We start from the raw sequence: 27,597 nt of genomic DNA, 5'->3' as shown, positions 1-27,597 counted from the left end.
TAAATGTTTTTAAGAACTTAAAAAATCTCAAACAATGTGTTGGCAAATTATAGTTTGCAAAGAAAGATTTTGACGTCATTGAAATAATCAGCTGGCTGTAAATTAATTGTTGCGTAAGAGGAAAAATGCCTAGAATGATCTCAAACTTCCCCTTAAAGACAAGTATAACGTCCCAGAGTTCTACAAAATGCAAGACCTCAAAATGCAGTACTGAAATTATTTAGGGGGTGGAAGTGTTGAGAAATCACCCAGTCAGCTGATTTTGTTTGTGTGACGTTTCTCAAAGAAACAGCTCTCTTCATTGACACTTAGCTCTGGACACGACCAAGTCAACAGCAGTGGAGTCTCTGTGCTTCAGGTATGGTATCATTTAATGGTGTCTAATTTAATGTTATTTAATATTTAGATTGAAAACCATTTAAATTGAATAAAATTAAAATGAAATGTCAGTCATTTAAAGTGTTTTCTTTTTTTTTTTCCACAGATATTTCAAAGACAGTTTTGTTCTTAAAGAAAAAATGGAAATAGACGATTATGAAGCCTATTCCGACTATAACTACACTGACTTCAGTAACGTCACTCAATACGTGGAGCCAGTTTTTCAGCACAAATCATTGTGCTTAAGGGAAGTGTTGTGCGTGTCTTTACTTGTGGTCACAGTGGTTATTTTTCTGCTGGGCTTCTGTGGGAACGCTTTGGTCATCTGGATTTCTGGCTTTAAGATGAAGAAGACGGTCAACACCACATGGTACCTGAGCCTCGCAATCTCTGACTTCGTCTTCTGTGCCTTCCTCCCGTTCAGCATTACCAACATGGTGATGGAGGAGTGGATCTTCGGTCGATTCATGTGCAAGTTCGCTTCCTCGGTTATGTTCCTCAATATGTTCAGCAGCATCTTCCTCCTCGTCATCATCAGTGTCGACCGCTGTGTCTCAGTCATTTTCCCAGTTTGGGCCCAGAACCAGCGAACTGTTCAAAAGGCTTCAGTTGCTGTTGTCTTGGCTTGGCTTCTCGCCGTTGCACTGAGCATTCCCTCTGTGATCTTCCGGGATGTTGGCAGCCACCTGGGTCGGGCCATTTGCTTCAACAATTACACATTAAACCAACACAGTCACGAGATAGTTGCAGTGTGTCGCTTCCTTGCAGGCTTTATCGGCCCCTTGATTGTCATTGTCATCTGCTACTCTATCATCATCCTCAAACTTCGAATGAACAGAATGACAAAATCCTCCAAACCCTTCAAAGTGATGACTTCACTCATCGCTGCTTTCTTCATCTGCTGGCTGCCCTACCACGTGTTTGTCCTGCTCGAGCTAAACTACCAAAATTATGACCACAGCATTTTAACCACTGGACTCAAAGTAGGAACTTCTGTGGCAGCAGCAAACAGTTTCCTCAATCCTGTGCTGTACGTCTTCATGGGCAACGACTTCAAGCAGAAGTTCAAGAGCTCTTTGCTGTCAAAGATGGAGAACGCCATGGCAGATGAACGCCGCACCACCAGCAGATACCTGTCCAGGTCCAGCTCCATGGACGGTAGAGCTTCTACACACATCTAAGCACAACACACCAATGAATGTTATGAATGAGTTTTCGGATCAAAATTTTTCGCAATTTTTGTTGGCAATTTAACTGATGCAAAGAGTAAGTTGTAAAATAAAAGGTATGTAAAATATGAGGTATATTTTCTAAAAGTAAACACAAAATGTATAATCTTTATATTGAGGATCTTAAAGGACTCCTTTAATAAAAGGTATTTGGGTTTATTTGCTCACGGTGGCAGCATATTTCACAAATGTTTGCTCCTGCACGAATTGAATGAAGTATGGTGTTTTTATTTGTGAAACACTTGACTCGTGCTTATTTGTGTAGAAATTTCACAAACAATGTGTATGTTATGATGATGCCTCTGGAAAAGGTAAATGTGATTGATATTTCTGTAAAAGTACAATTGAGCAGCATGCCGCTTTAAACTAGGAGAGATTGAGTTCACCTTGGTCAAAGTGGCATTGATAGCAGAGATCATCCCTGATTGGTCACAGATGACAGGTGACACGGTATAAAGGGTTTTCGAAGACAGCAAACTAGTTGCTCTTATTTTGACTGTGGGAAAATGGGAGAAGGGCAACATTTTGTGTCCTGTTTTTTCCTTTTGTTTTGTGGCTTAGCTGAATATATTCAAGTTATTTAAAAAAAAACAACTAAAAAAAAAAACCCTGCATGCTGGTCCATCCTTCCCACTTACATTACCAAAGACCAGGCGAAGTAATCTAGAGCTGAAATGTGGTGGAACAGGCTCAGGGGCTTCTGGCTAAGAGATAAATGTGAATATTTGCTAATTTGTGTAGAACTGATTGTTGTAAAGTTTTAATTTGCAATGTTGACCTCTGAACTAAAATAATAAGCACAAAGCCACATAAATGGAAATAAACCGAAGATAATGAAGGACAGTCACTGAGGGAAACAAGCCTTAATCTTTCTTTTTCATGCACATAAAACCTTAAAAAGTCTTACATCTTTTTTTGGATGTTCTGTGATTTAATTTTCTGATACTGCAACTATTTTTGGGTTGCAACTTTTATGTATATCTGAACAAAATTCTGTGAAAATACAGTGTACTCTTGATGGAGGTTTGCTTGGGCATATATTTAGTCTAGAAATTGATCTTTCATCACTGCTTACTATAAATCTGTTTTGGACAGTGAGGTGAATGTATCTCTTTAAAGAAAATAACACAATTGTTGTTGTTTCAGGTATGACGGATGTGAATTTGATTTGTGCAATAAATGTTTAAATGTTGTTTTTTGTCTTTTCTGTTTTCTGATAATTAACTCGAGTGTTTAAAACTATTCTCTGTATTGATGTATTATTTGCATTTTGAAGTATTTTTTTGTAATTACTTATTCTTTACATTCTCTTTATATATTCTCTTGACAGTATTGATTTTGGAAATTTGTGGTAAATTCGCTGAGAACTTTGATGTAAGTTAAAAGATTTCAGAAGTGCGATTGGAACAATTAGAACATTTTATCTGTGATTATTATGGTCAACAAGTGTTACCAAAAATGTGTATTTCATGAACAGCTTCAGTCCCTCCTCTGGCATTGATTAAACTCTTAAAAACAAATCCCTGGTTATGAAATGTACACATTTAGAAATCTTTCATAGAAAAAAAATTCCATTATGGCTCAAGGCCTTTTCCTACGATTTATTTGCATTAGAGTACATTTTTTTCAAATGTTGTTTTTGTAATGAGCACTTTTACACAATGAGAGTATTGTGTGGAAAAAAGTGACATTTCGGGTTTTTTTGAAGGGAAGTTCCCATTGCAATTATTCATACAGATGTTGCACTTGAAGCACACATGTAGATGCATTTGTAGGCCAACCCCACAGCTTTGATGGAGCAGGCAGAGCACACAACTTCATACGTGTTGGTTGTGTTAAGTTCTCCCAAACACTTTCTCACATCTCTGTTTTAGCGTTAAAGAAAAAAAAGCAACTGTTTACAACAGTACGTTTTTCACCTACACCTTCATACCCTAATACCACCTGCGCTTTTTCTAAAAAGATACATTTGGTAATTTTGAATCCATTTTTTTCTGTTGAATGAGCTGGCTCCAAATATCGGCCAAGTATTTTGTATTTTCATGTTATTTATTTCTCACACCTGCAGTGTGTAAAGACCTTTTGGGTGGTTCAGATATAACTCTACACCTTTACCTAAAACTGTGTCTCAAAGACCCAAAATCTTCCCCTGGCGGTGTAAAATTCACAAGAATACAGCGTATAGTGAATGTGTATATGCTGTGAATAGTTAACATGTAAACAGAAACACAAAAGAGGAATCATAATGAGAATGAGTGTGTCTGGTGATTTTCTTTTTTTTTCCTAATGTTGTAGGGGGAAGACCCAGATAGGTTACGTGAAACATCGACAGGGAGTCACAATAAACCCTTAGACTCAGAGTTTACCTTTAAAGCAGCATTCATCAGTGTTTTTTTTTTTTTTTATAGGAACAATGGGACCATGTCTTAATGTCAAACTGATAACTGATGATGCAGAGGTTTTATTTCCCACTTCTGACAGTGAGACTAATTACAAAAACACTGTTGGCGTGCTTACGTCATAGGCTCTGCTGTAGCCTACTCTGTCTCTACTATTGCAGCTGTAAAACGGTGGATAAATTGTTTTTAGTGTCACAACTCCTTCAAAATGACCCGTTTATACTATCAGAGTTTGATCCATTCGGTCTGATATTTAAAAATTCGAAAAGAGCTGCACCATTGAATCATTTTATCCGCCTTCAAGTTAGCATAAACGTCAATGTACTCGATTACAAAGAGTCATGAGTTTTGTTCACATTTTATTTTCGTGTGTAACTCTGCTTCTTATTTAGTCCTCAATAGCACCTTCTTACCAACACTATTTATTAAAATGTACCTTTGCTTGGTCATGTTTCCAGATGACCCCCAAAAGGTCAGTGTAGAAGGTTCAGTTGATGAAAACATTTTCATCTTGTATATTGGGTAATGTGTATTTTGCACTGCTATGCAGTAAGTGCATAAATTTGCTAGTTCAATGTGTCTAAACATTGAATAGAAATGTCTAACACAATAAGAGATGATAGAATCAAAACAACTAATTTGAGTCACTCCCAACATTTGTAGACTGCATTATGTTTGACAAGCAGTTGCCAGTTTCAGTCTGACTATCTTAATTAAAGTTGTCTCTCGGCAGTTGTCTTAATGATCCATGTTGTTGATGACTGAGTGGGTGAGTTTATGTATAAGTTCACCCTTAGAGGACTGATACATGGCCGGCAGAGGCAAATTTCCTGTCGCCTGTTTTTCTATCTCTTTGTCTCTCTTCTCCTGATATACTTTTAGGTGCAAACAACCTGAGTGGTTTCTACCTGTGCAGTCCAGTCTTGCTGCTCATTGGTTCCCATCAGAAAGGCCTGTCATCATTTGCCATCCACAATAAAAGAAGCATGCTTTAAGACTTCATTCTCTTCTCTCTGTTTTGTTTGCACCATTTTGAGCAAACTGGTTCATGGGAAAAGTTATGTTGTGGGAGGTTGAGGATGATCGGTGTGTCAGGGTACTCTTTGTTGTCACACACAGTCGACTTTTGTTTAGAGGCAATAGGTTTGGTGATTGGTGCCACCTCTGTATTCATTTTGGTCAAGTCCTTTTTGCAAAGCCAGTTAGGACTTTAGTTTGACTAGCTTTGTCGTATTGATTTCTATTTGTTTGGCACAACCACTGTATCCAATCCTTCCTCATTTTGAGAACCTTTGTTAAGTTAGTTAGTATTGAGAAGAGCTAAAAATAAATCACCTTCAATTTTACTTCTACTCTCACTCCTTCAGTTCTTTCTCATCTCCATTTCCCCTAATGTTCACCAAAAGGGATGTAACAAGGACACACACATCTATCAAGCAGGGGCACAGGACATTTATCAAATATACATTTGTGAACAAGTACAAATACATCAAATATATGTCTTAAAACACCCATTTCTTTTTAAAGTTACATTTTGACTGAAGATAGACAGTCCAGCCAGAACAGCCATTTCCCCCCCCCCCCCCCCAAGTCAAAATAATTCCAAATTTTCCCATCATCAGGTTGAAATTGTAATTAGTCCAGCCATTGATGACCCACTCTACTTTGTGTTTAGCAGCTACTTATTTACAAATATCAGCATGCTAAACTACGATGGTGAAAATGGTAAACATGATAGACATCATCCTGTTTGTATTGTCATTGTGAATAACTTAACATCCGGAGATTAGTATGTATCTCGAAACAACCCAAAGCATTATGGCTATCGGCTTTTAGTCTTGCTTATCTCTTGGCTGTGTGTTTTATAGGAAATCCTGGGCGTGCACACTGGAACATAAAACTGTGAAAGGGTCACAGTTGGAAATGACTTTAGCATTTTCTCTAATCCATAGAAAAAGTTCTGAGCTGTATAATAATATAGCTATAATAGTCATAGTTATGTAGAAGACAACAGCTGGTGGAATTTGAGGTAAAGCAAAAGTAGGTCAGGGTAAAGACTAAATGTTAAGCACTGGGAATTTATTCTATAGCTCCATGTATTGAACGGAGGAGAGACGCCTACAGAAAATATAAATTTTCAACATGTCTCTTTGAGGCAACAGTACAAACAGCAGACAATCACACTTTATTTAATTTACTCATTTATTGGGCCTTATGACTTTACATTCATTCCATAGAAAATACATTCAAATGTGACACCTGTTCAATAAGTGCCAGCTCGTCAATGAAAGCAGGAGCCAATAAAGTTTAAAGCATGTGTTAAAAATAGAAACAGCTTTTCCCGTTTGCCTGTTGCAATACAAATATTTTTGATGTGCAAGCACACACTATAAAAATATATTTATATTATACTTAAAATGGAAGTCAGTTCATATTTCCTGGCTGTCAGTTACCACTGTTTTTTTTTTTATATTCTGGTATTTATTTATATATTTGTGTATTTTTAAGCATATGGCAGAGCACATTGGGTACCATTATAAGACGTGCTGCTAATAAAATCTGAGCAGAATCGTTCCTGGAGATAGTTTTTTTTTTCAAATTAGGAGTAAAATTATTACCAGCTTTAACTGTTTCAAAGCAATAAAACACATTCAGTATGGTTAGCTGTCATAAATAAATCTACAACAATCACTACTACTAAAGGTAAACTCCAGTCTATTACATGAGCCTAATGCCTAATTCATGTGATCTTTGGGGAAGGTGTTGCACAATGATGTGCTTTTTGGATTTTTGCATCAAGTCCAGTGTTAAGAAAACATATTCACAACCAAAACAGTCAACATGTGCACTGCACATCTGAGATAAATAAGCGCTGAAGACATTAATCCTCTTCTCTCCTTGAGTCAGTGCCTTCAAGAGGGATTATTCATCTTCTTGAATATGAGGACCTAAGAACTGAGTTCTTTACCTCTTAGATCATCAAAAACATGATTTATCTTACTGAAGTTGAATAACTTACAAAAACATGGAACACACAGTATCATCATCAGGTAGTTTTACCCTGCTTATTGCATTTTCCCTCTAACAAAGAAATACTTTTTCAGAGAATTTCTTATATAAAATAGTTTTGTAGCTGTATAGCAGCAGAAAATGTAATGTTTTAATTTCTATTAATAGTTATTTCTCTTTTGCACAAAATAAGCTCATAAAACACACTTTGCAGTATTATATCATATCTTTTGGGTTACATGTTTTTTTTTTTAAATTGCAACAAATCACCCAGCACAGTCAAATGAGCTTCTCTGCAGTCACAGCTATTGTACCTTTTTCGTGTTAAGGCATGTGCACATGCCTACACAGCACATGTGCATAGAGCAGGACAAGAAGTGCTTTTCATTCAGCAAAAGAGAAAAACAATGCCTCCCCTGTTAAAACTGACTTATCTATGAATGCATGAGGCTGCTGAAGTTTAACAGCCAAGTAAAAAAAGATGATTAAAAAAAAAAAAATAGGTGGCAAAAGAGACAAATGTCCTCTCACTACAGGTTCAACCTATGTTACTTCACAGAAAAATAATTAAAGAAGAAAAAAACTAACTAAGTTGTGTGACCCTACAAAATATGGTGCAGAATCAGACAAAACAGTCCAATTAAAGGAAAAATAAAATAAAAACAAAAGGATCACATTTATCATCTTGGCATATAATCATCTGGAACTCCAGACATGTTTCTTTTCTTCAAGGCAGCGTCTACTGTCCTGATGAGTGCATTGATGTTCGCTCGCATTTCAGGAGTATACGGGTCATACTCAAGCTTACGTAGCCCCGAGCGCTTGAAGTTTCCATCTTTTTGGCCCTCGACGCAAAGCAAGCGATCCTCAGAAACCTTCAAACCCAGAAACTGGACCATCCCCTTGAGCTGGGAGAACAGATCCCTCTTCAGATCCTCGAAGTGGACTACATGGACGTTCTTCCCGTAGTTCAGCCAGTCCAACGTGTGGGATGACCACCAAGGGGCATAGTTCTTGACAAACTCAGGCCACTCTGCAGGACAAATCAGAGCACAGAAAAGAATTAAACAATTGCACCAAATAAAGGCCTTTATATTGTGTAAATTTAAATATGACTTGCAATTCAAAATCCTCTAAAGATCCAGTAAAAGGTTTCAAAAACTGAAAACACATTTAAATATTAACAGTAAATATTTACATAATTAATTACATGTACAGTCAGAGCAAGAATAATTAATCAGAAAATGTACCTGATTTAATGTATCTGTAACTGATCATTTTTAAAATGCTTTTATTGCTCTTGGTATTGTAGTTTTGTATTCTGTCATTAGTGTGAAATCTAATAACTAATATGCGAAATTAGCAACAATACAACAGTTATATAAGAAGAACAAACATGTGAGAAAAAAAGATGCATTTGGCGATAACAGCTTACACATGACAGCAGTTTTTATAAAGGTGAGTATATTCAAGTCCTAAGAAATTTGAGAAATAGTTTTGATTGTTAAGTAGGGGCAAAAGTGACTTAGTCTTTAAGCTTTTACTTAAATCAAAAATGTCAGGTTTACAAAAATGTTGGCCCCGAACATAATAAATAATAAAGTATGATAGCGAATGTGTGGTGCAATTCCTGCCAGGGCACTTTAAGTCATTTTTGAGATGCTTGGACAGTTAAATGGACATTCTTGGTTGTCAGTCAAACTGCAAAGGTACTGAAGAAAAAAAATCGTGCAACTTTTACTCATTGATAATGTACTGGTCCATAAAAGCAGCAGCTGGCAGGAGCTGTGCTGCATTAGAACGCCATCTTTACTGCTTGGAGTGGCTGTCGTTAAAGTTTAAAGACTGCTGAGTTTGCAGTGCTGTCTCAGAAACCAATGATGGAGGCAGCTTTAATACCAGAGAGGACCGAATATTATATAGTTTATCTTAAAACACAATCAGCGGTATAGAAACACTGAGGAACTGCATCTATGAGCACATTCGTTTTGTTAGCCTTTTCTGTCAGGATTTCAAAAGAAACCAGAGGTTAAAAATACAAAGAGACCCAAAAAGATTTGACTCTTCCGCTGAAAATCTAAGCTAAAGTCTGTCTGAATATTAAGTTCAGTTTGTTGCTATTAGCTGAGATTTGACTTTGAAAACCCAAATGCGCTTGTTTATGTAAGAGCCTTTAACTAAATCCATGTGACAACACTGGAAAATAAAACTCTCTGGGCTTTGTCAGCTGACAGGCCTTCCAAAATAAGTTCGACTTGCCCCCGGGTTGACTTTATGGGGCCACACTGGAAGGCATCAGTGTCTGTAACATCATCTGAGCCCCACAGTCTCTCTGCGGAGGTGAGTGCATCAAATACATGTGGGGCCCTGTACGCAATGTCACGCCGACTCTCAAACTGGAGCCTCCCTCTGTATTCGAAGTGGCAGCTGTCAAAAATCCTTTCTCTTTACTGATGTCACTGCATCACTTCCCCACCAACAGAAGGAATAAACATTCATTGGAAATGGCAGGCCAAATGTGCTGATGTTTTCACAAAGAGAGGCAACTGCTGGGTCGGCAACTCTCCAGCCTCTGGAAAATCGATTAAACCTCATAGAAAGTCAGAGAGACGATACACGGACGAGACAAAACCAGTTGTCATGGTTACCGAGACATGGTAAGGTGGGTGGATATAAGGAGAAGAGCATAACATAAATAAAATCTATCTAAGATATCTAAACAAACAGGGATAACATGTTGCCTCTCTTTTATAGACAAAGAGTTACTGGACCCAAAGGTTCCACTTCTTTAATTATGTAATGAAGAATGACCTCAGTAATAACCTCTTTTAATCACCAAGTACACACAAGAGGAAACTTGACTAAACTGTGCTGACACATCATGAAATGGTTGCACAATGCAGCGTAGCACACTGGACGTCAGACAACATGTTCAAATCTAAAGCACAACATAATGGAGAAACAGGGATGAATTAATGTCAGCTACAAAATAAACCAAGCCTCAAATTATTTCATAAATGTGAGGATGATTTTGTTTTTAGTCACTTAATGCACACACTGTGACATTAAGTAGCTGTGCAGAAAAAAAAAAAAAAAAAAGTATATATTCTCACATTTTCACAGCTTTCGGGAAGGAATAGTTCAACCTTTTGTGAAAGACACAGTCTCACTTTCTGGTGGAGAATTAAATGAGTAGATTGTAAAGTAGATGTGAAGCTACAGCTGACTACACATCAGTTTAGCTTAGCATAAATACTGGAGTCAGAGGGAGCTACGCTAACTACTTAGTCCACCTACCGGGTACATCTAAAGCTTACCAATTAACATGCATATCTTGTTTGCGAGAACATAATCTCCCCTGGGAATTGAGGGGTTTTTGTTCCAGCCTGCAGTGCAGCAGGGAAGAATTTCTATGTAGATTGTGTAAATTGTTTTTTTTACACACAATCCCTGAAAGTATACAGTACATTTCCCGATTAAATGTAGGGCGAGAGTAACAAGACGCAAGTCATGATATGAATCACCAGATGGATTCATTGTTTTATCTTCCAGAACAGACTCTCAAATTGTGACCAGCGTCACTGACTCACGCTCATTTCCTTCTTGTTTTACGTCATTATGAATCACTTCCCATTTCTTTTCATTGGGTCACCATCTATCTATTTTTGTTATTTTGCTTTAAAGCACATCAAAATCTCATGAAATCAATTTGAAAATGAAAAATTTCTTCAGGGATATAGTTTGTTGAAGCTATTTTGCTTACATTACTATGCAGGATGAATTGTTAATATCCTGTAAAAAAAATTTATATTTACTGTCTGAACCAACAATTTCAGCTGCTTACCTTTCCCCTTCCAGTGGGCCTGGGAGGCAAATCCAATATGTCCACCATATTTACGGTTAAATTCTGCCATTAGGGCTTTGTAGGGGTTTCGGATCATGAGGATGCTGGAGTCAAAGGCATTGATCTCCTTCTTGCCGCTCTCATGTGTCTTAATGCTGATCGTTCTCCCACTCCGCCAGTGGTCACGCTCCCCTTTGAATCCTGTGAAACAATGCGATCCCACAGAGGATATATTTAATGAACAGTGGTGCATTCATGCATGAGTGTGTATGAATCACGTCACTTTGAGGCCAAACCTTTATTGTAAAGGGAGCCATCAAAGTAATAGCTGCCGGTGTAGAAGCCAGTGGCAAGCTCTATGAGGTGGCGAGCCCAGGTATTTCCAGCTCCAGGGAAACTGGCGAGGGCCACCAGCTGCTTAGCACGAGTGGAAAGGAAGTGCCGGTCCATGCAGCGATTATCTGACAACACACAGAGGCCATCACACTGAATTATTGATTGTTTTATACAGACCCGAATAAATTGAAACATGATCCATGACAAGGTTTCCAGTGACTGCAGTGTATTTGTCAAGTTGCTCAACACAATATAGCTACAAATAAATACTCCAAGTCGGTCACTTCCTGCTTATCAGCACAGTTTTGTAATAATAAGGGCTGCAGGATTATCATGTTGAAACATTGGAATTTTTTATTTTTTATTTTTTTATTTTATACACTTTATTAATCCCCGAGGGGAAATTTCTTCTTCAAGAAGAAGAAGGTGGTAAAGACGTCACATCTTTAGACGACAGAGGAAAGGTCAACTATGTGTTAGTTTTTGTTGCGGGGGCTAACGTGACTGATTCCTCTTCATCACATTTTGCCTAATGATACCCACTATGCTCACAGCACAGTGGTGCAGTGGTTAGCATTGTCGCCTCACAGAAAAAAGATTCTGGGTTCAAATCCGGGCCTGAGCTTTTCTGTGTGGAATTTGCATGTTTTCCCTGTGCCTGCGTGGGTTCTCTCCGGTTACTCCGGCTTCCTCTCACCATCTGCCCGCATTTGCCCAAAGTGAGCCTGTTCAGGATAAAGCGGGTATAGATAATGGATGGATGCTCAGTTACTGATGTTAATGTGCTCTTTGAAATGTTGATCAGTTTGTCTGAGTTCAACTTGTCTAGAATATTTGCACTTGTTTTTCTTTCTTCACAGCTTTAAACGTGCTTTTTTTGTTTACAGGGCTATTTTTGCAGTTTTGCAGCTCAGCTGTCTGGTGCATTGAGGAAGTACTGACAACAACCACATCCACACACACAGCCTAATACTGCACGTTTGAGTTCAATAACAATATTTGGAATAATAATAAAAAAAAAAAGTGTTATACCAGTCAATATCTGTTCCTATCTTTTTCTACCAATTTCTTTATATACACAAAAAGATATTATATATCAAAGACGCCTCAAACCCGGTCATTGCAGACTTAAAAGTGGTTCAAGCGTTCAAATTATCAAAGATGTCAGTAACAATAAATAAATGCTGACAATATACTTTTATGTAAACACTATAAGTAAATCCAATTATGGTCAATTAAATTATTGTCAATTATTTAAACACAAATAAAACAAAAATATATAAAATTTCAATGAACAAAAATTCTGAATTAAATCACCCCTAAAAAAATGCATGGTATCAAACATGAATATGTGGATGATTTACAACAGTTTGTTCCAATATGCACAGATAAAAAAAGAAACAAGGCAAACATGGGGTAGAGTTTCATTTTCGTGAATTTACAAGAACTCAGCTGTATGATTGTGCTGCTTATATGAATGTATGCACGTTCCAGAGCCGAGCATAACAACAAATATTTTCTCTTTCAGGCTCTGTGCTGCAGCACATTACATTTGGATTTGAATAATTGATTCCACATTAAAAAGTAAAGTCCCAACTTTAATGTCCGAGCTCTAACAGAACCACCATCGTATGCTGAAGATCTTGACTCCTTTCACCCCCCCCCCCCCCACCCCCAACACACACACACACACACTGTCATCTTTCGATAGTATAATATTTTGTCTCAAAAACTATGTTCCACTGGGTTTCTTTGTATGTTTTTGTGAACCGTAACCTGGCCTTCCTGTTTTTTAGGCGTATTTCTCACCCCCATTATCTTCTTCTGCATGATTACAACTTTACTCGTACTGATAAAAAAAACTCCTCCTCGTGGCGACTCTTTACTCTCAATCAACTTTCGAAGTACGTGGGAGCTCAGAGTTGATTGAACATTTGGGAGCCAAGTATCCGATTACTTTCTGTTCAGATGTGCCCTCGACATACTGCTGTGACCGTGCTGCTAGTAGACAGCAAACTTTACCTTGAACCTGCGTCTGGTACACCAGAAAGAACTTGTCGTTTCCGCAGCTTTCAAAGTCTTCCCCGTGGCAGCGATTTAGACACATGTCCTCGTCCTCCAGTTCATGGAGGGAGAAGAGAGAAGTCGGGAAGCCGCAGTAACATCGATCTCCAGCCAGGACAGCCAGCGATTTCTCCTGAAATACAGCAGCCATTACACACTGAGGACACACTCATACAATGTACAAATGCACGTTCACACACGCCCAACAGCCGCTCACCCTCTCCGTGCACATGTCCACACACTTTTCCACAGACATGTTTTGGATGACCGCGCTGAAAGGAAGAGCCAGGGTGACATTGTCTGGTCGTTGGAAACACCCTTTGAAAATGGCACTGCCGTCTGAAACAGACAAAACAAACCAGAATGTTTTTCACCAACAGGAAAAAAAAACACTCAATAAACTCCAGTTTTATGGTTACTGAGCACAGCTTCCATTAGATTGGCCTCTGGCTACCGACCCCCTGATAAAGAGATTTCACTGGGACTCTCCAGCAGTCTGCTGAGGCCCTGACCTGCCAGCAGACTGAACCAATAGCAATGCTCACATTGCAGCCGTGTGATGGTGAACTTTGACCTCAGTCCCTCTTTATGATGGATGGATGAACCATATATCACAAAAGCAGAGTAGCTGGTCTTCTCTTTCAAATGAAGTTGTTCGGTTATCTTTAAGATAATGCTTCATACATTGATTTTGTTATTTCAATTCTTTTAATTTGCAATTATCTACATGTGCATTAAAATACAATTATATCTATATAGATATAATTATATATAATATGTTATTATATATAAAAATCATAAAATTACAGGGAAATAATTCGTTTTCAGGAAGAATAATTAGTTTTAGTAGAATAATTAGCCAAACAAACTGACGTGAACAGATGAAATGATTTTGCATTCATGATTGAAATGTTTCTCAGAGCGTCACAACTGGAACAGAACCACCGTTTGAATTCACAGCTAAGGAAAATCGAAACATCCATTTCGCATTTATTTCAGGCTGTCAACATGTCAGCAGTGCTGATATACAGTACTTGTTGAACTGTCTCTGTTGTCAGCAGACAACCGTTAAGAAGTAATGGGAGGAAGATGAAAGAAATCCAACTCATACAGCACTTTCATTGTGACACATACCGCGATGAAGACAGCTTGCATGCTCGGCCATGACTGTATAAAACATAAAGATGTAATTGTGCATCTCTGGTTTTCCTCCCTATCAAAGATCATGCCGTTAATACAAGCAGCTAACCATGACCGTTTTCTCATCTCTTCATTTCCGTAATGAAAGTCTCAACTATCAGTGCTATTATGCCTTAAAAAAAGGAAACGACGCCTGCAAATGAATTCAAGCCTTGTCCTCGTGTCTAATGTTTTATTTATTTTTGACCTTTTTCTCTGACATTTTAAATGTCTAAGTTCTCTCTTTTTCTCTGCAGTTCCCCGCAGTTCCCTCCACTCTTTCTATTGCTCTTCTTTCCTGTCACACAAGTCAGAGCTTCAAATGAAGCTGAAACATTTTATTTTTGATTTTGATTCACACAGGTCCAGCGGCTAAAACAAGGCCTTCGCAAGCAAAATGCGTTTGCATCCATTCAGCGTCATCAAAGCCGTTTACCGTTACTGAAAACCCTCAAACGTGTGAACGTTTGTGTTAAAACCAGAAAATGCACACCTCAACACATTTTCTGCATTTCCTCTTGATATTCTGAGCAAAGCTCACATGACGGAGATCAGGGTTAGAGGTGGTAACACAAACATGATGAGCTTACACAGCAGTTTGATAGTAGCCCAATGCAGAAAAGTGGAAATGAAAATAAGAACAAAACATACAGCAGTTTTAGATTATAGATGATCATGATTAGATTCATGAGTTGTGTAAATAGTCACCAAACATGTGTTTACTAAGTCTCAGCTCTAGGAGAACATTTCTAAGATGTGGGCAGATGGAAAAAATGAAGAAAAGGTGTGAAAAGTCAGTGGTGGGGACTTTTTTAGATTTCTTAAAAAAAAAATGACCACAAAACAGGAACAAATAATACCTTCAGCTCCAATTTTACAAAAACAACTTGAACATTATGACAGCAGGACACGAACATCCCTTTTTCACTTCTGATAATAAGCATTTTTCCTCCAACATTTCAATTTTCTACCAGCAGACAGCAAGTGTTTAGGATGCAGACCACGGCTGGCTGGGCTATGTAGGTAGAACAGCTCTCCGGGGAAAGAGGTAAACACAACAGAGCCGCCTGCTCCCAACAGTGGCAATAACCCAAAATAAAACATGTTTTCCAATAAAGCAGTCAGGTTTGTTACATTTCTGGACCAAAATGTCATCTTTGTGTCTTAGTGGATATTGTTAGTTCTGCAGTACACTCAGGTCGCTTCAGGTCTTTTTAAGGGCATGGATATTGTTACAAAATTTAGATTTTCTCAATATTAAATAAAACTTTTGTGACCACATCTTTTTTGAAATTATTGAGGAAAAATATGTTTATTTAATAGCCCTTTGTGAGCACTATGTGGTTTGTATGAAGCTTGCGTGAGTTTTTTTTTGTTTGTTGTTGCTGAGCGTCAGACTCACAGCGGCGCGCTGACTCCTGGCTCAGCTCCAGCCTATAGATGGACAGTCTGTTGGCTCCTCCACACAGGTTGCTCTTCTCTCCCTTACACTCCATGTTGCATTCGCTCTCTGTCACGTTAGCTGCCTGGATCTTGTGACCGCAGTAACATTCTGCTCCGAACTCCAGGCCTGCGTACATGTAGCCCCTGGAGGAGAGAGAAAATGGAAAAAGGATTTGCATTGTTAGTGCGAGAAGACAGAGAGGTTGAAGGGATTTTTCTGAGCTTTCATTATGTTACTTAATCCTTCACAGGCCGATACAGTTTATCCCTTTAAGCAACCGGGTGAGCTGTAATCAATAGAAACAAGCAAACGATACACAAAGGATGTTAAGGCAAAAACTAAAACACATGAAAACATTACTCTAAAATACTTGATCCGTTTTTGGTTACTGGAAATGAGAAAAGTTTTATGTGCTGCAGACCTCGCAGGCAAAGCCAATTATAAATGAGTGTACTTGGAGACTGAATTCATCACACAAGGTCTTTTCTCTCCTCGCTGTTACTTCATGGAGGATTTGACTCCCAAGAGGCCTTTCAGATACAATTAGACGTCTAACACACCCCTCACACAGGACAAATCCCCTGGGCTGTCAATCAAACCCAAACCTCTGCGCGCTGCTATGTGTTGCCCCTTATTTGTTTGTCTGTTTTTATTAACCTGCTGCTCTGGGAGAGGAGACAGGCAGGCTGCAAGAGGCAAGAAGAAGGAGCTGAAAACAGGCATCTCTCTCTCGCTCTCTGTGCTCCTATTCTCCATTCTGTGAATCAGTGATGGGTGTAATTCAATGCATTCGATAGAGCCGTCCTTGGTACTCCTCAGGGAGAAAAAAAGAGGTGAGAGGAAGATTGAGGCAGCGGGGAGACAGAGACAGGAAAAAAAAAATGGAGGAGAAGCAGAGATAGAAGCTTTGAAAACTGGAGCACATTTATCGGATTTTCAAATGTTAACCCCATAAACACACAAGGAATCCACAAAAATGGATTTTTCTGCCAATCAGTAAAACAAAATTTGGATTATAATGCATCAATTTATGATGTTTAATGTATATGTACAATATTAAAATAAACAGATGAATATGTCAACAAATGCCACTCCAACTTGGATAAAACAATTGTGCGTTGTATGAGGGTGTATTATATGAATAAATGTATGCAGACACATGTGACTGGTGGACATGTCATCCTTGTGAGTGGAGATAAAGCACAATATAAACTGACATGATGTGAGCCTGAAGATGTGTTCAGCTCCATTATGTAATCCTTGTCCTGTAGAGATCCTTGGCCCATGTCAAAATCTAGTTTTAAAACTTTCATTATTTCAGTGTTGTGATTTTATGCTGCATATTGTGTTTAATCACACATTTTAGGAGCCAGGTAGTATTCCAGCATACACAAAATTTAAGAATGATCTTCGAAACTTAAAAAAAAAAAAAAAAACTGTAAAAATGATGATTAAAGACTCCTGGACAGCCAGAAAATAGGCTTCAAGGTGAGATTGTTGGCTCAGCAATGCGTCTTTTCTCCATTTTTGTTGTTGTTCTATTTATAAAGATTGGGACTAGAGTGTGATGGTCAATAAATGGGCTTCAAATTTATCATTCAGGATCTAAAACACCACAAAAAGCAAAACATCTTTATTCACCATCAGGCTTTTAATCTCCACACCAGCTCTTATGCAGTTCTTTAGTTGTACTTTGTTTCTCAGCAATGGAAGAAAGCAACAAAAAGAGGGATAACTAATGGATGAGTATGTTGTTGTTTGCTGCTCTCATACCTTTCTGCGCAGTTGTCCTGGCAACGGAATACAGTCATTTTTTTGTAGTCAAAAAAGGAAACTCCTCTCAGCGCTCTTTTCTGAGTGTCATCGATGTAGCAGCCGATGTATTTTGCTGAAAAAAATAAAAAAATATGTTAGTCACATATACAGAAAGACAAAGTATTGAGATATATATTTTTATATATACGTTTCTAAAATAAGATTGCACTTGAGCTTCTATAGCTTGGTCATAAATCCTTTGTCAAAAGCATAAAATACTATCCACTATAGTATCTTCTTTGCAAGGCTACACAGTGTAGTAACAGAGCCCATGAGGAGTCTAAACTGGGGCAGATTCTTTATTTATTTATAAAGACACACATCCCCTTCTAGTGGCCTGTAACTGTAGTGGCAGTCATCTCGCTGCATTTTTCAGAAGTGTGTGGGGGCTGGGCTCCAGTGAACCTCTGCAGAGCGATACAGTGACCTTTCAACGGCTTCTTGTCTCATTAAAACAATGTTCTCCTGTTTAACCGGGCTACACAGGCTCTACCAACAAACTTTTGGCCATCTGTGCTCTGCCACTACCCCTCTGAGCCTCTGTTAATAGCCAAATGGAGGAAGCATTGAGTCCCCTGCATTACTTTAATTGTTATGGTCTAAAGGCCTGCATTTGAGCAGCTTGTGGTGTGCTGCGCTGGGCTGTAATTTCCTCCTACCTATTGTTGAGCTGGAGAATAATCTGCTCTTTTTTCCGACTGATTTAAATGAAACTGCAGCTCTGCTTTAAATGGCATATTTCTGTTGAGCATGAGATGAGAGCAAAGGATGAAGCTGCAGATGCAACTGATATTATTATTGTTTTTTAAACTACAAAACCTTTGGAAAAAAAATTCATTGTATCCAGTGAATTATATGTCAACAGTGTTTTCATGTGCAGTCTATTCTTTTTCCAGCCTTCTCTCGTTTTCCCATCATGTGCCTGTGCTGTTGCACCACACAGCGCAAATGTGTTCATGTGCTACAGCCTGCATCTTTTACTGCAACATTCCCTTCAAATTAAATTCAGAGCCAAAGAGAATCATTGCATTTGGAGTAAGAAGGGGGGGGGGGTGGACTCTTAACCTGAGCATAACAGGGATCTGAAAATGGTTAGGACTACAAAATAATGAGGTGCTGGATGCAGAAGAGCAAACAAATGCTTTGAAGCTATTAATTACTCTATCATCACGTTCAGCTGCAGTCCTGAGAGCTTTCAGAAAAGGGAAGGATGGGAGGGGAAGAGGAGGACTGAGCCAGGCCTTCATTTGATCAGATAACCCCAAAGCTTGAATGTACATTATAAACATGTGTGCTTTCCTGAATTTGAAAAAAGAAAAGAAAAAAAGCTTAACACTGTTCTAGTTAGAAAAACACAGCTCTTTAATATTCTACAGTCGAATACACAGAACGGTACTGTACTGTGACTCAGAGGTTTTGTAACAGAATAAATTACTTATTTTCTTGACCTTCTTCACACTCACAGATGTTGGAGTGGTTCCCAGAGAGGAGTGAGTTAAAAAATTAGGAGGTTGGACCACACATGTTGTCACAGCACGAACACAGACAAAGCATCAGTCATTCACACTTATGTTTCATATTTATGGGCTGTTTAGATACTCCACCTGCCTGTGCAGCACTCTGGAGACAAACCAAAGACCCACATGACTAAAATGGAGTGTCGGGAAAAAGCCTACTGTTATTTATGGCTGTCCAGTGTCTATTTTCAGATTTCATGGATGAATAAATAGAAACAAGAAACTAACATGCCAACTAACATGCGCTCATTTCCAGTGAAGCCGTTTCGCTGCTAGTCCAGCAGTATCCACACCAGATGTTCATCAAGGCTGAACCGAATGCTCCATACTGGTGGAATAATATATTAGCATTTACAAAATTAAAAAGGTACTTGTCCTTTATTTAAGAGCTTCCTCTTATGCTACTTTTATTTCTAATTTACATGTCTGAGACATATTTTGCATTTATCTTATTAACCATATTAATTTAACAGTTACAATGCTTTATAGATTTTATATACACCGCATTAATCTGATTTCAAAATATGCATTGTTATAGATTAAACAGTAAACTTAACTCTGCTCCACCTGCTACAACATAAAATGCTACTTGCATGTTAAATCAGAATCTAAATAATGTATTCATTCTGCTGTACTTTTGATACTTTAAATGTATTTTGCTGATAATGAAGCTTTGTTTGTTCTGGCTTCTTTTACTTATCATAGCACTGAAAGAATTTATGTCATTAAAAAGTGCAAATACAAGTTGGGAAAAGGAATTGAGGCACAAATGTGCAATACATAGCACATATAGAGAGGACGGCTTCTTCCCTTGATTTAACTGAAGAAACTGTGAAGCTGTGAGATTTCTGTTTGGTCATAATATCTATTTTTGATTCCCAAGATAGCAGGAATGTTTAAAGGGTTCGGTATCTAAACTCCTGAGTAGTTCTCTACTTTTCTACTCTACTAGTACTACTTTATATTCTGACTGTATGACAGGAGATATTGTACATGTTACTACACTGCACCTATCTGACAACTGCAGTTACTGAAATGCTGCTTACATGTTAATGCAACATTCATGAATATCCACCAGATACACTTTAAGTGCGTTTTGATGATGATACTTCATTACTTTTAAGCTTAGAATGGTTTACATATGTAACAGAGTATTTTACATTGTGGTATTACCACTTTTTGTTAGTAATCAGAGTCCTTATTTCACCACTGCTTAACACAATTTTCTGTAATGTTTCGTCATGGAGAGAGGAGCTGGATTGAAGATTGGGTGCTATCATTTTGGAGGAATGTCAATTTTGTTTTTGGATTTATACTTTATCCAAGAGAGCAGAACATGATTTACAGGGTAAGAAAAGCATTAAGTAATGCCATTCAAGCTCAGAGATGTTAGGTCTGGATAGACACGTTCAGTCCTCAAGGTTGTATTTTCAGAAAGTTTTGAGTAACATGATAGCGAGGAGTTTGTATGTAAACTTTTTCTGACGAGATTGTGCAGCCGCTTAGTTAAAAATAAAATTAAAAAAAGACAGATAAAACTGTAAATCCTGCGATCGTGTGGTCATTTGGATGTTTTGATACTGTATCAGCTAAAACGTGGCTGAATGCATGCGGAGCAGCACAAAGCGAAGCTACAGCTGAAGCACAGTGAGAGATCCTTGAATGATTTATACTGAGAAAAGACTTAATCATAATCATCATCTCACTCCTCTTTCAAGAGCATGATCAATTACAGTGAGGAATGTTTGATCATTGAGATGCTGCGGTTTGTAATCAGAGATTTCTTTGGAAAAGTTTCATATCAGCATGAAGTAGGACAAAAGCTGCTTGTGTGTTTGCCAGAGGACGTAAATTATGAATCAGCGTATAATAAAAAGTTTTACATTTGTATAATTGATGAATATTCTAGCTATTCTCTTAGCAGCTATGATAAAAACAATGTTCTGATCTTACACACTGCACAGTGATTAATTTCAGACCACAGCAAATATTTCTAATGATTGTAGTAAAGCCAGTAAATCCTGCCTTTCCTGAGCCGCACTTTTGTTCTGCATTGTTTTATTGTACTTGTTTTAATAGAATTTGAGCACAATAACGCATTCTCGGTTGAACCCACCTCTTCCATCGTCCATGTCTTTGGCATTGCGTCCTTTAAGTGCACGGTTCCAGTTGCTGGTGTAGTCTCTCCCCCTGCTCTCCGTCTCCTGGCCCTCCTGTCGTCTCTTTTTCATCCAAGGGGGACCAAACCTCCGTCCAGATCTGCGTGTCTCCTTAAACACTCTACTCATGATGCTAAGCCCCCGAGTGTCTGATGATGAAGTCCGGCTGGCCATCTCTGAAGCTACAACAGAGTCCCGACGCCCTCGGGCTCCGGGGCCACTGTCCCCGACGAAGCCAGAGTGCAGGAAGACAAGGCTCCCAGCAGTCAGATAGAGCAGGATTAGGGAGAAGAATCGGACAGGTTTCCTGCGGAAGTAGCGCTGTATCTTCAGCAGTGGCTTGGCCATGCTGGCTCCCCCTGCCACTCAGACACACTCTTCCAGTGATGAAAACTCATAAAGCAGAAGGATCAGCACCAGCTCTCCGTGCTCCCACGGCACAGCCCCTCTGGCCACCAACTAAAACTAAAAGAAAGTCTCTGAAAGTGTCTTAATTCATCCAAACAATAGCATGACTTTTTCCTCATGTATGAATCTTCAGTCTCATGGGGCCGATGCTTTGCATCGGTGCACTGTGCCGCTCTGCCGACTGTGTCCACGAGAGAGTCTTACTGCATTCCCACTGACAGTCCAGCCCTGACAGCCGACTCTCAGACCACGGCATGAAAGGCGAGTGGCTCAGAGTGAAAGATGATCGCTCAACACTGCTTTCACTCCAGTTATCAGCCTACAGAGATGCCACACCGACACCGCAATGGCACTTTCACCCACGCTGTGCAGAAGGAAGAAGGTTTTATTTACCAGCTGAGCTGAGATCCTTTTGGCTTTGTGTAGCCGCGGCTACTCACAGAGACGATCAGGGAGAGAGAGGGCGTGACTCACCATCTGCAGTAAAGACACACACACACACACAAAAGAATAAGCACACACCTGAGTGAGCTTCATCAGACGTGGAAAATGATACATAACATGAGCAGGTTACAAATTTGAAGTAAACAGACCTGAAACTTCCTTGAATTTAATCCAAGTAGTAGATTTAGAAGCTGACCATTTAAACAATAGTATTTGTTTATATTATAATGCCGTTATGAAACTGTATTCATTCTTCAGTCAAACCCACTAAAAGAAATAAAATACAGAAGAAAGACAAGTTAAAAGCAATTAAGTATCTTGGAAACATTTCTCGGTTGTTATATATTGCAACACAAAGTCAGAGAAACTCTAATCAAGCTCAGTTGGCATTATCTATAATAAATTAGGGGAAGTTGAAAGGAAAAAACAGAAAAAATGCAAAGAGCAGCTACATTTTCAAAAAAGTCTTTAAATCTAATGTGTGTGGTAATTGGAGGAAATTAAAAGCATTAGTCAATGTAATCTACAGGGACAGATAAAGACCAAACAGGCTCAAATGACTAAGAAAGAATGCAGAGGTTAAAAATCTGCTAAATCAAGTGTACTCATCCATTAAATCTAAAGCACATGCTGTAATGGGGCTGTCTTTTTCTCATAATAATTCTGTTTAAGATCTACTGATTATTGCATGTTTTTGGGAAGGCTGAATCCCGACTTCCCAAATTCTCTGCAGCCTCTCAAAGGAGTCTCTGTTCTGGGACGAGCCTGGGAGGCTACAATTGGAAGATGTAACGCAACACTCCTCAAGTTCAGGGAATTTTCCAGAACGTTTTAGGGGACACTCGCCTCTGTGGCTTTCTGTCTGCCCTGGGACACATCAGCAGAATACTTGTCACCTGAAACCTCAATGGCACCGCAGACCCCCCTTGGCTTTCTGCCCTTTCCCCCCCGGTAGTCTGTGAAGAGTCTGGGACCCTCAAGGAGAAATGGATCGTGTTCAGCTTATGTGCTTCAACAACACAGCATCCGGACATCCGGACAATCCTCGTCCTGTCTGACTTCTCAGAACTTTGCCTCTGTGTCCTGTTCAGGAACTTCTAAATACCTGCAAGGATGGTTCCCATTACCGATGCCTTTGTATGCATCTTTAATTATTCAGTTTTGTTGATTTTAAGATTAGGTCTATTTTCCAGAGCCACGATACAGGCGCTATCTAAGGTATGAATGAAGGGTGTTGCACTAAAGTTAATGGACAACATATGAAATCATATTTATATTCATATCAGAAGAAAGTTTCACACACTTAAAATAAGGAGAAAAATAGGGCCGTAGGAATAAATCTGTTACGATGTCTAGTAGCTGGGACAGAGTAAAAAACATTTCAAAACATGCACAAATAAATCTGCAAAGGTTTCAAGACATTGTTTGATATTTTGGAAAACATATTTATTTGCTTTCTTCCTGTAAATTAGGTGAGAAGATTGATGCCACTTTCTGTATGCTAAACATACAGATAGCACCAACTAAAGACTGTAAATAAAGGTGGAGGTAGCTTCTGGGTGTGAAAAATGAGGCCAATGCAAAAGGGCCTTACACCGCAATTCCACTGACAGGCGCTAGAGGTTGGCTCTAAAAAGCCTCCATAGGTTCCATAGACTCCCATTCAACTTCTCTCATGAAATACAAAGCAAACACAGTTTTTCCACAAGTCGGTTTGGTGTCATTCACTAAAGTCACTCCTTCTAATCAGTGTTCTTGTGGTCCATCTGAAAACAATCCGGTCATTAATTAGATATTAGGCCTCAAAAAGTGGTATGTTTGTGGGCGTGTCTGATTGATTGACAGGCCTGTGGTGCAGTCAGGTTTCTGCAATAGGTGGGCGAGCGTAGTGCCCTGGGAGAACGAGTCAGAGCCACCGCTTGCTCCTCCCCAGCTCATCTCCAAAATTGCAAGATACCAAACTCAAGGCTTCACGACGGCATTTCACAAAGCAATGGAGGACGTCACTGTTGATTGCAACTTCGTGCCAACATGTTAGCTTAGCTTAGTACAACTGGAAACATAAGAATCTAAGTTAAAAAAGGCTCAATTATTAACAAGTTATAATTGATATTTTTTTATCTGTGCACAAACAAATATAAAAATGGCAGATCTTTTTTTTTCTTGTCAGTCTTTATGCTAAGCTAAGCTAATCAGCTGTCTGTAGCTGCATAATGAGTGAAAAGACAATAACATCAATCTTCTTGTCTAACAAGAGTAAATAAGCAAATTTCCCATGCTATTCTTTTATGTTGGAAATGTCAGTGAATTTCAGTTATCTTTTCCACATGAACGCAGTCACACAGTATGATAATTCCTCCATTTCTACAGCTCAGCAGCTGTATAAACAATATTGAAAAATGACTCCGACACTCCACCTCTACACTCTAAACATGATGATTTTTCTGTCCTGTGTCAGTATTTTGCTCCCTGTTGATGGAGAAAAGATTCATATTTCAGGAAAAAAGCGATGTAGTGACTCTTAGATAAGCTCGTCTTTGTTTCAAACTGAAAATTGTTTGCCTTGGAGAAATTGAATCATATCGAGCCTAGGGTTACAAGGTTAAAATAGAAAAATAAAACTGTATATTTTAACATGCTTCCTCATCCTGCCTACCTAGGGAGGGAAACAGTATCCTGAAAATGTGCAGTGGTCCTCATTGGGATTAAGGTCCCTGAAGGTCATTAGCAAAGATGCACAAGAGCGTATTGTTTCAGGGCTGTTTGAACTGCTTGTTATAGGCGCTCCAGCTAAAAAGTAGTGCTTCTCTTCTTTAAAAAAAACCAAACAGTAAATAGGTTGATGGGAGTGAGCAGATGGAGAAAATGACACGAGGATACATGTGACACCTAATCATTCTGCTTCCCCTGAATGCAACAGTGCGACACACAGGTTAATTACTGGTGTTAATAATTCATATCCCCCCACATGAAATTGAACCCTACTCATGGCTAATTTACAGGTTCTAATAACAGTAACAAAAGTGTGCATGGACTCTTCCTGCAACTGCAAGGATCCTTCATATTGTATGAGGCAAAAAGAAACAAGACCAAGAGTTTACACACTACAGGCATGCTAGAGGCTGTGTGTTCTTAAAAACACAGCTGATATATAGCAAGTATTCTGTTCCCTTGTTCACCAGCTTTATGTCTTAAGATTATATAACGTCTGTGAAAAATGGACGTAGTCTCCTGATCAGAAACGTGAAGCCAATAGAGATGTGCAGTGCCGATAAGGGTCCCTACAAACTAGCTCTGAAAAAAAGCTCAGGTTCTAACAGACTGCCATTCAAAAAGCATCAACATCTCTCATGAAGTACAAAGTCAATAATTTTTTTCCATAAGTTATTTTGGTGTCATTTGCTAAATTCCCTCTTCTGATCAGTGTTGTGGCGGTCCATCTGAAAATAGTTCCTTCATTTCAAAAGAGTGGTCTGGTGGCATGCAAGGTTTGATTGACATGCCTGGAGTGCAGTCAGGTTTCCAGTGAAGGTGGACAGGCATTGTGTCCTGAAGTTCTCAGTCAGATCCACCTCTTGCTCATCCAAGTATGGCCACTTATGGCTCCAAAAAACCAAGATGGCGGCGGTCAAAATGCCAAATTTGAGGATTCAAAATGACAGTTCACAAACCTATGGGTGATGTCACGGTGGATTACCACTTGATTAAAATCTTAACATTTCCTAATTTGCATTAACAAGTACAACTGAGGTGGGTATTTATTCATAAATCCAACTGAAGTTTTGAGCTCGTAATGCCAATAATTGGGGATCACCAAAGTGGTAAAGATGCATCCTTAAGGAAAACAGGTCTGCACCAAATTTCATGGCAATCCATTCAACATTTCACTAGAAATACAGTGGACTGAGAGGTAAAGAACATTTTATTTTATCAGCTGTAAAAAACTAGTCACAAGCCAAATATTTGCCGAGATATTTCAGTGTGGCCCAAAGTGCACGTCAGATTGACCATCACAACAGCAACATTATTAATGTGGCTAAAATCCCCCGTTCCATATGTCTGCAGTGATTTTAATTATAGGTTCACATACTGTATATTAGTTCTCCTAGGAGCCAACACAGGTGGATTTCATCCTCAATTAGAAGCTAATTGTTAAAACTCAAGCATGAAACTGACAGACAGAGGAAGAGGAAATGCTACAGACAAGAGGTGCACAGAGAGGTCTTTTTGTCAAATCATGGATATTATTCAAGTGGAGTGGACATGAACTCACTGACTGACCATTAATTCACATTCATATTAAATGAGCCAGCAAATATTTAATCAGGGCGGATTTAGGGGAGGAAACGTCAAAGTTAATCTTCGGTGAGCAGGCGGACATCCAGCTCTGCTTGTACCGCGGGCAAACGGCTCCACAAGTCAGCCCATAAATATTCTTCATATCTGTCCTGGGACTCATGACCAGGGAGAGGGTTGAGCAAGACAGAGCTGCGGTCAATTCTGCAACACCTCTCAAGCTCTAAAACGGATAACTGTCAGCCAGCATGGACAACTGGTGGTTACAACCAAGGAGCCACTTTAACGTAAGAAAAACAATGACTGAAATGACACCAGCAGAACAATGCTTCTAGCAGTATGATGATGTCATATTTATCTGGTTTGAATCTTCCATGCAATAGACAAACTAATAATATAAAGCAGGTAAAACTTTATGCAACAAGTAAAAAGACAACAAACATCTGAAGAGTTCAGATATTTTGATAGAGGTAGATAAAAAAAACCCTGAGTTTTGTTGGTTCTGCAGATGCAATCAATTTCCATTCCCTCGTCTCTCGATTGCCAAAAAGTGTTCTCTTCACTCAAACATGGGTGAGGCCTCTTAACTGCTCGACCTCTATATCCCCAGTGCAAATCACACTAGCTGAACTAAATTAGCTGTGATATCATCCCATAGTTTACAGTTTAGTTTTCTTGTTGTGTTTTTTCCACAGCTGACAGAAAAATACAGGGAAATAACTGTATAGTGAAAAGTCAATGAGGTCATGTAAAAACAAACACTGATAGTGATTAACAATGGGCTGCTAGAGGGAAGAAACTCACATTGTTGTGATAGAAACAGTCCGTATCAACAGTGGCAGGAAGAAGAGCTTATCAGCAGCTCCGGTGCCAGCATTAGTGGGGGCGGAAACCATTTGAGATTTCTCTTATTGTCCTTTTTTTCAACCCCACTGTTTGCACAACTTAAAGTCCCATCCTGTAAAACTGTTGTACTGTAGGATGTGTTCGGTTCTCCGGTGGCAGAAGGGTTAACAGCGTTAGCCGCAGCAGCCCTGACCCTCCCCTCACCCTGGGGCCTGTCTTTCCGCTCTCCT

At 39.0% G+C, this 27,597-nt stretch overlaps 3 protein-coding genes across 3 annotated transcripts in view; 1 reads left to right on the top strand and 2 right to left on the bottom strand.

The window, feature by feature from the left end:
* The first annotated feature begins 325 nt into the window (after positions 1–325).
* On the top strand, positions 326–2,799 carry cmklr1 (chemokine-like receptor 1). The gene is made up of 2 exons (XM_069139084.1): positions 326–358; positions 485–2,799. Exon 2 carries the CDS (start codon positions 519–521, stop codon positions 1,557–1,559), a length of 1,041 nt encoding a protein of 346 aa, XP_068995185.1. The 5' UTR covers positions 326–358; positions 485–518; the 3' UTR covers positions 1,560–2,799.
* A 3,391-nt stretch (positions 2,800–6,190) lies between these two features.
* wscd2 (WSC domain containing 2) overlaps positions 6,191–27,597 on the bottom strand; it is a 36,214-nt gene continuing 14,807 nt past the window's right edge. The window contains exons 2-9 of the mRNA XM_069138593.1: positions 21,331–22,258; positions 17,656–17,770; positions 15,841–16,025; positions 13,477–13,598; positions 13,218–13,392; positions 11,156–11,320; positions 10,860–11,060; positions 6,191–8,048 (exon numbers count right to left, since the gene is read on the bottom strand). Of these exons, the coding sequence (XP_068994694.1) occupies positions 7,696–8,048; positions 10,860–11,060; positions 11,156–11,320; positions 13,218–13,392; positions 13,477–13,598; positions 15,841–16,025; positions 17,656–17,770; positions 21,331–21,721 (1,707 nt within the window). The 5' untranslated portion in view covers positions 21,722–22,258 and the 3' untranslated portion in view covers positions 6,191–7,695. The remainder of the gene's footprint in view (positions 8,049–10,859; positions 11,061–11,155; positions 11,321–13,217; positions 13,393–13,476; positions 13,599–15,840; positions 16,026–17,655; positions 17,771–21,330; positions 22,259–27,597) is intronic.
* LOC138191635 (sodium- and chloride-dependent GABA transporter ine) overlaps positions 21,897–27,597 on the bottom strand; it is a 51,568-nt gene continuing 45,867 nt past the window's right edge. The window contains exon 14 of the mRNA XM_069138551.1: positions 21,897–22,100. Within this exon, the coding sequence (XP_068994652.1) occupies positions 21,897–22,100 (204 nt within the window). The remainder of the gene's footprint in view (positions 22,101–27,597) is intronic.

The sequence above is a fragment of the Embiotoca jacksoni genome, unplaced genomic scaffold (assembly GCF_022577435.1).
Source record: "Embiotoca jacksoni isolate LCO1_2020_lvr unplaced genomic scaffold, fEmbJac1.0.p SCAF_8, whole genome shotgun sequence".
Taxonomy (NCBI): Eukaryota; Metazoa; Chordata; class Actinopteri; family Embiotocidae; genus Embiotoca; species Embiotoca jacksoni.
Note: the sequence above shows the minus strand (reverse complement) of the source record. Positions and strands in the feature narration are given on the sequence as shown.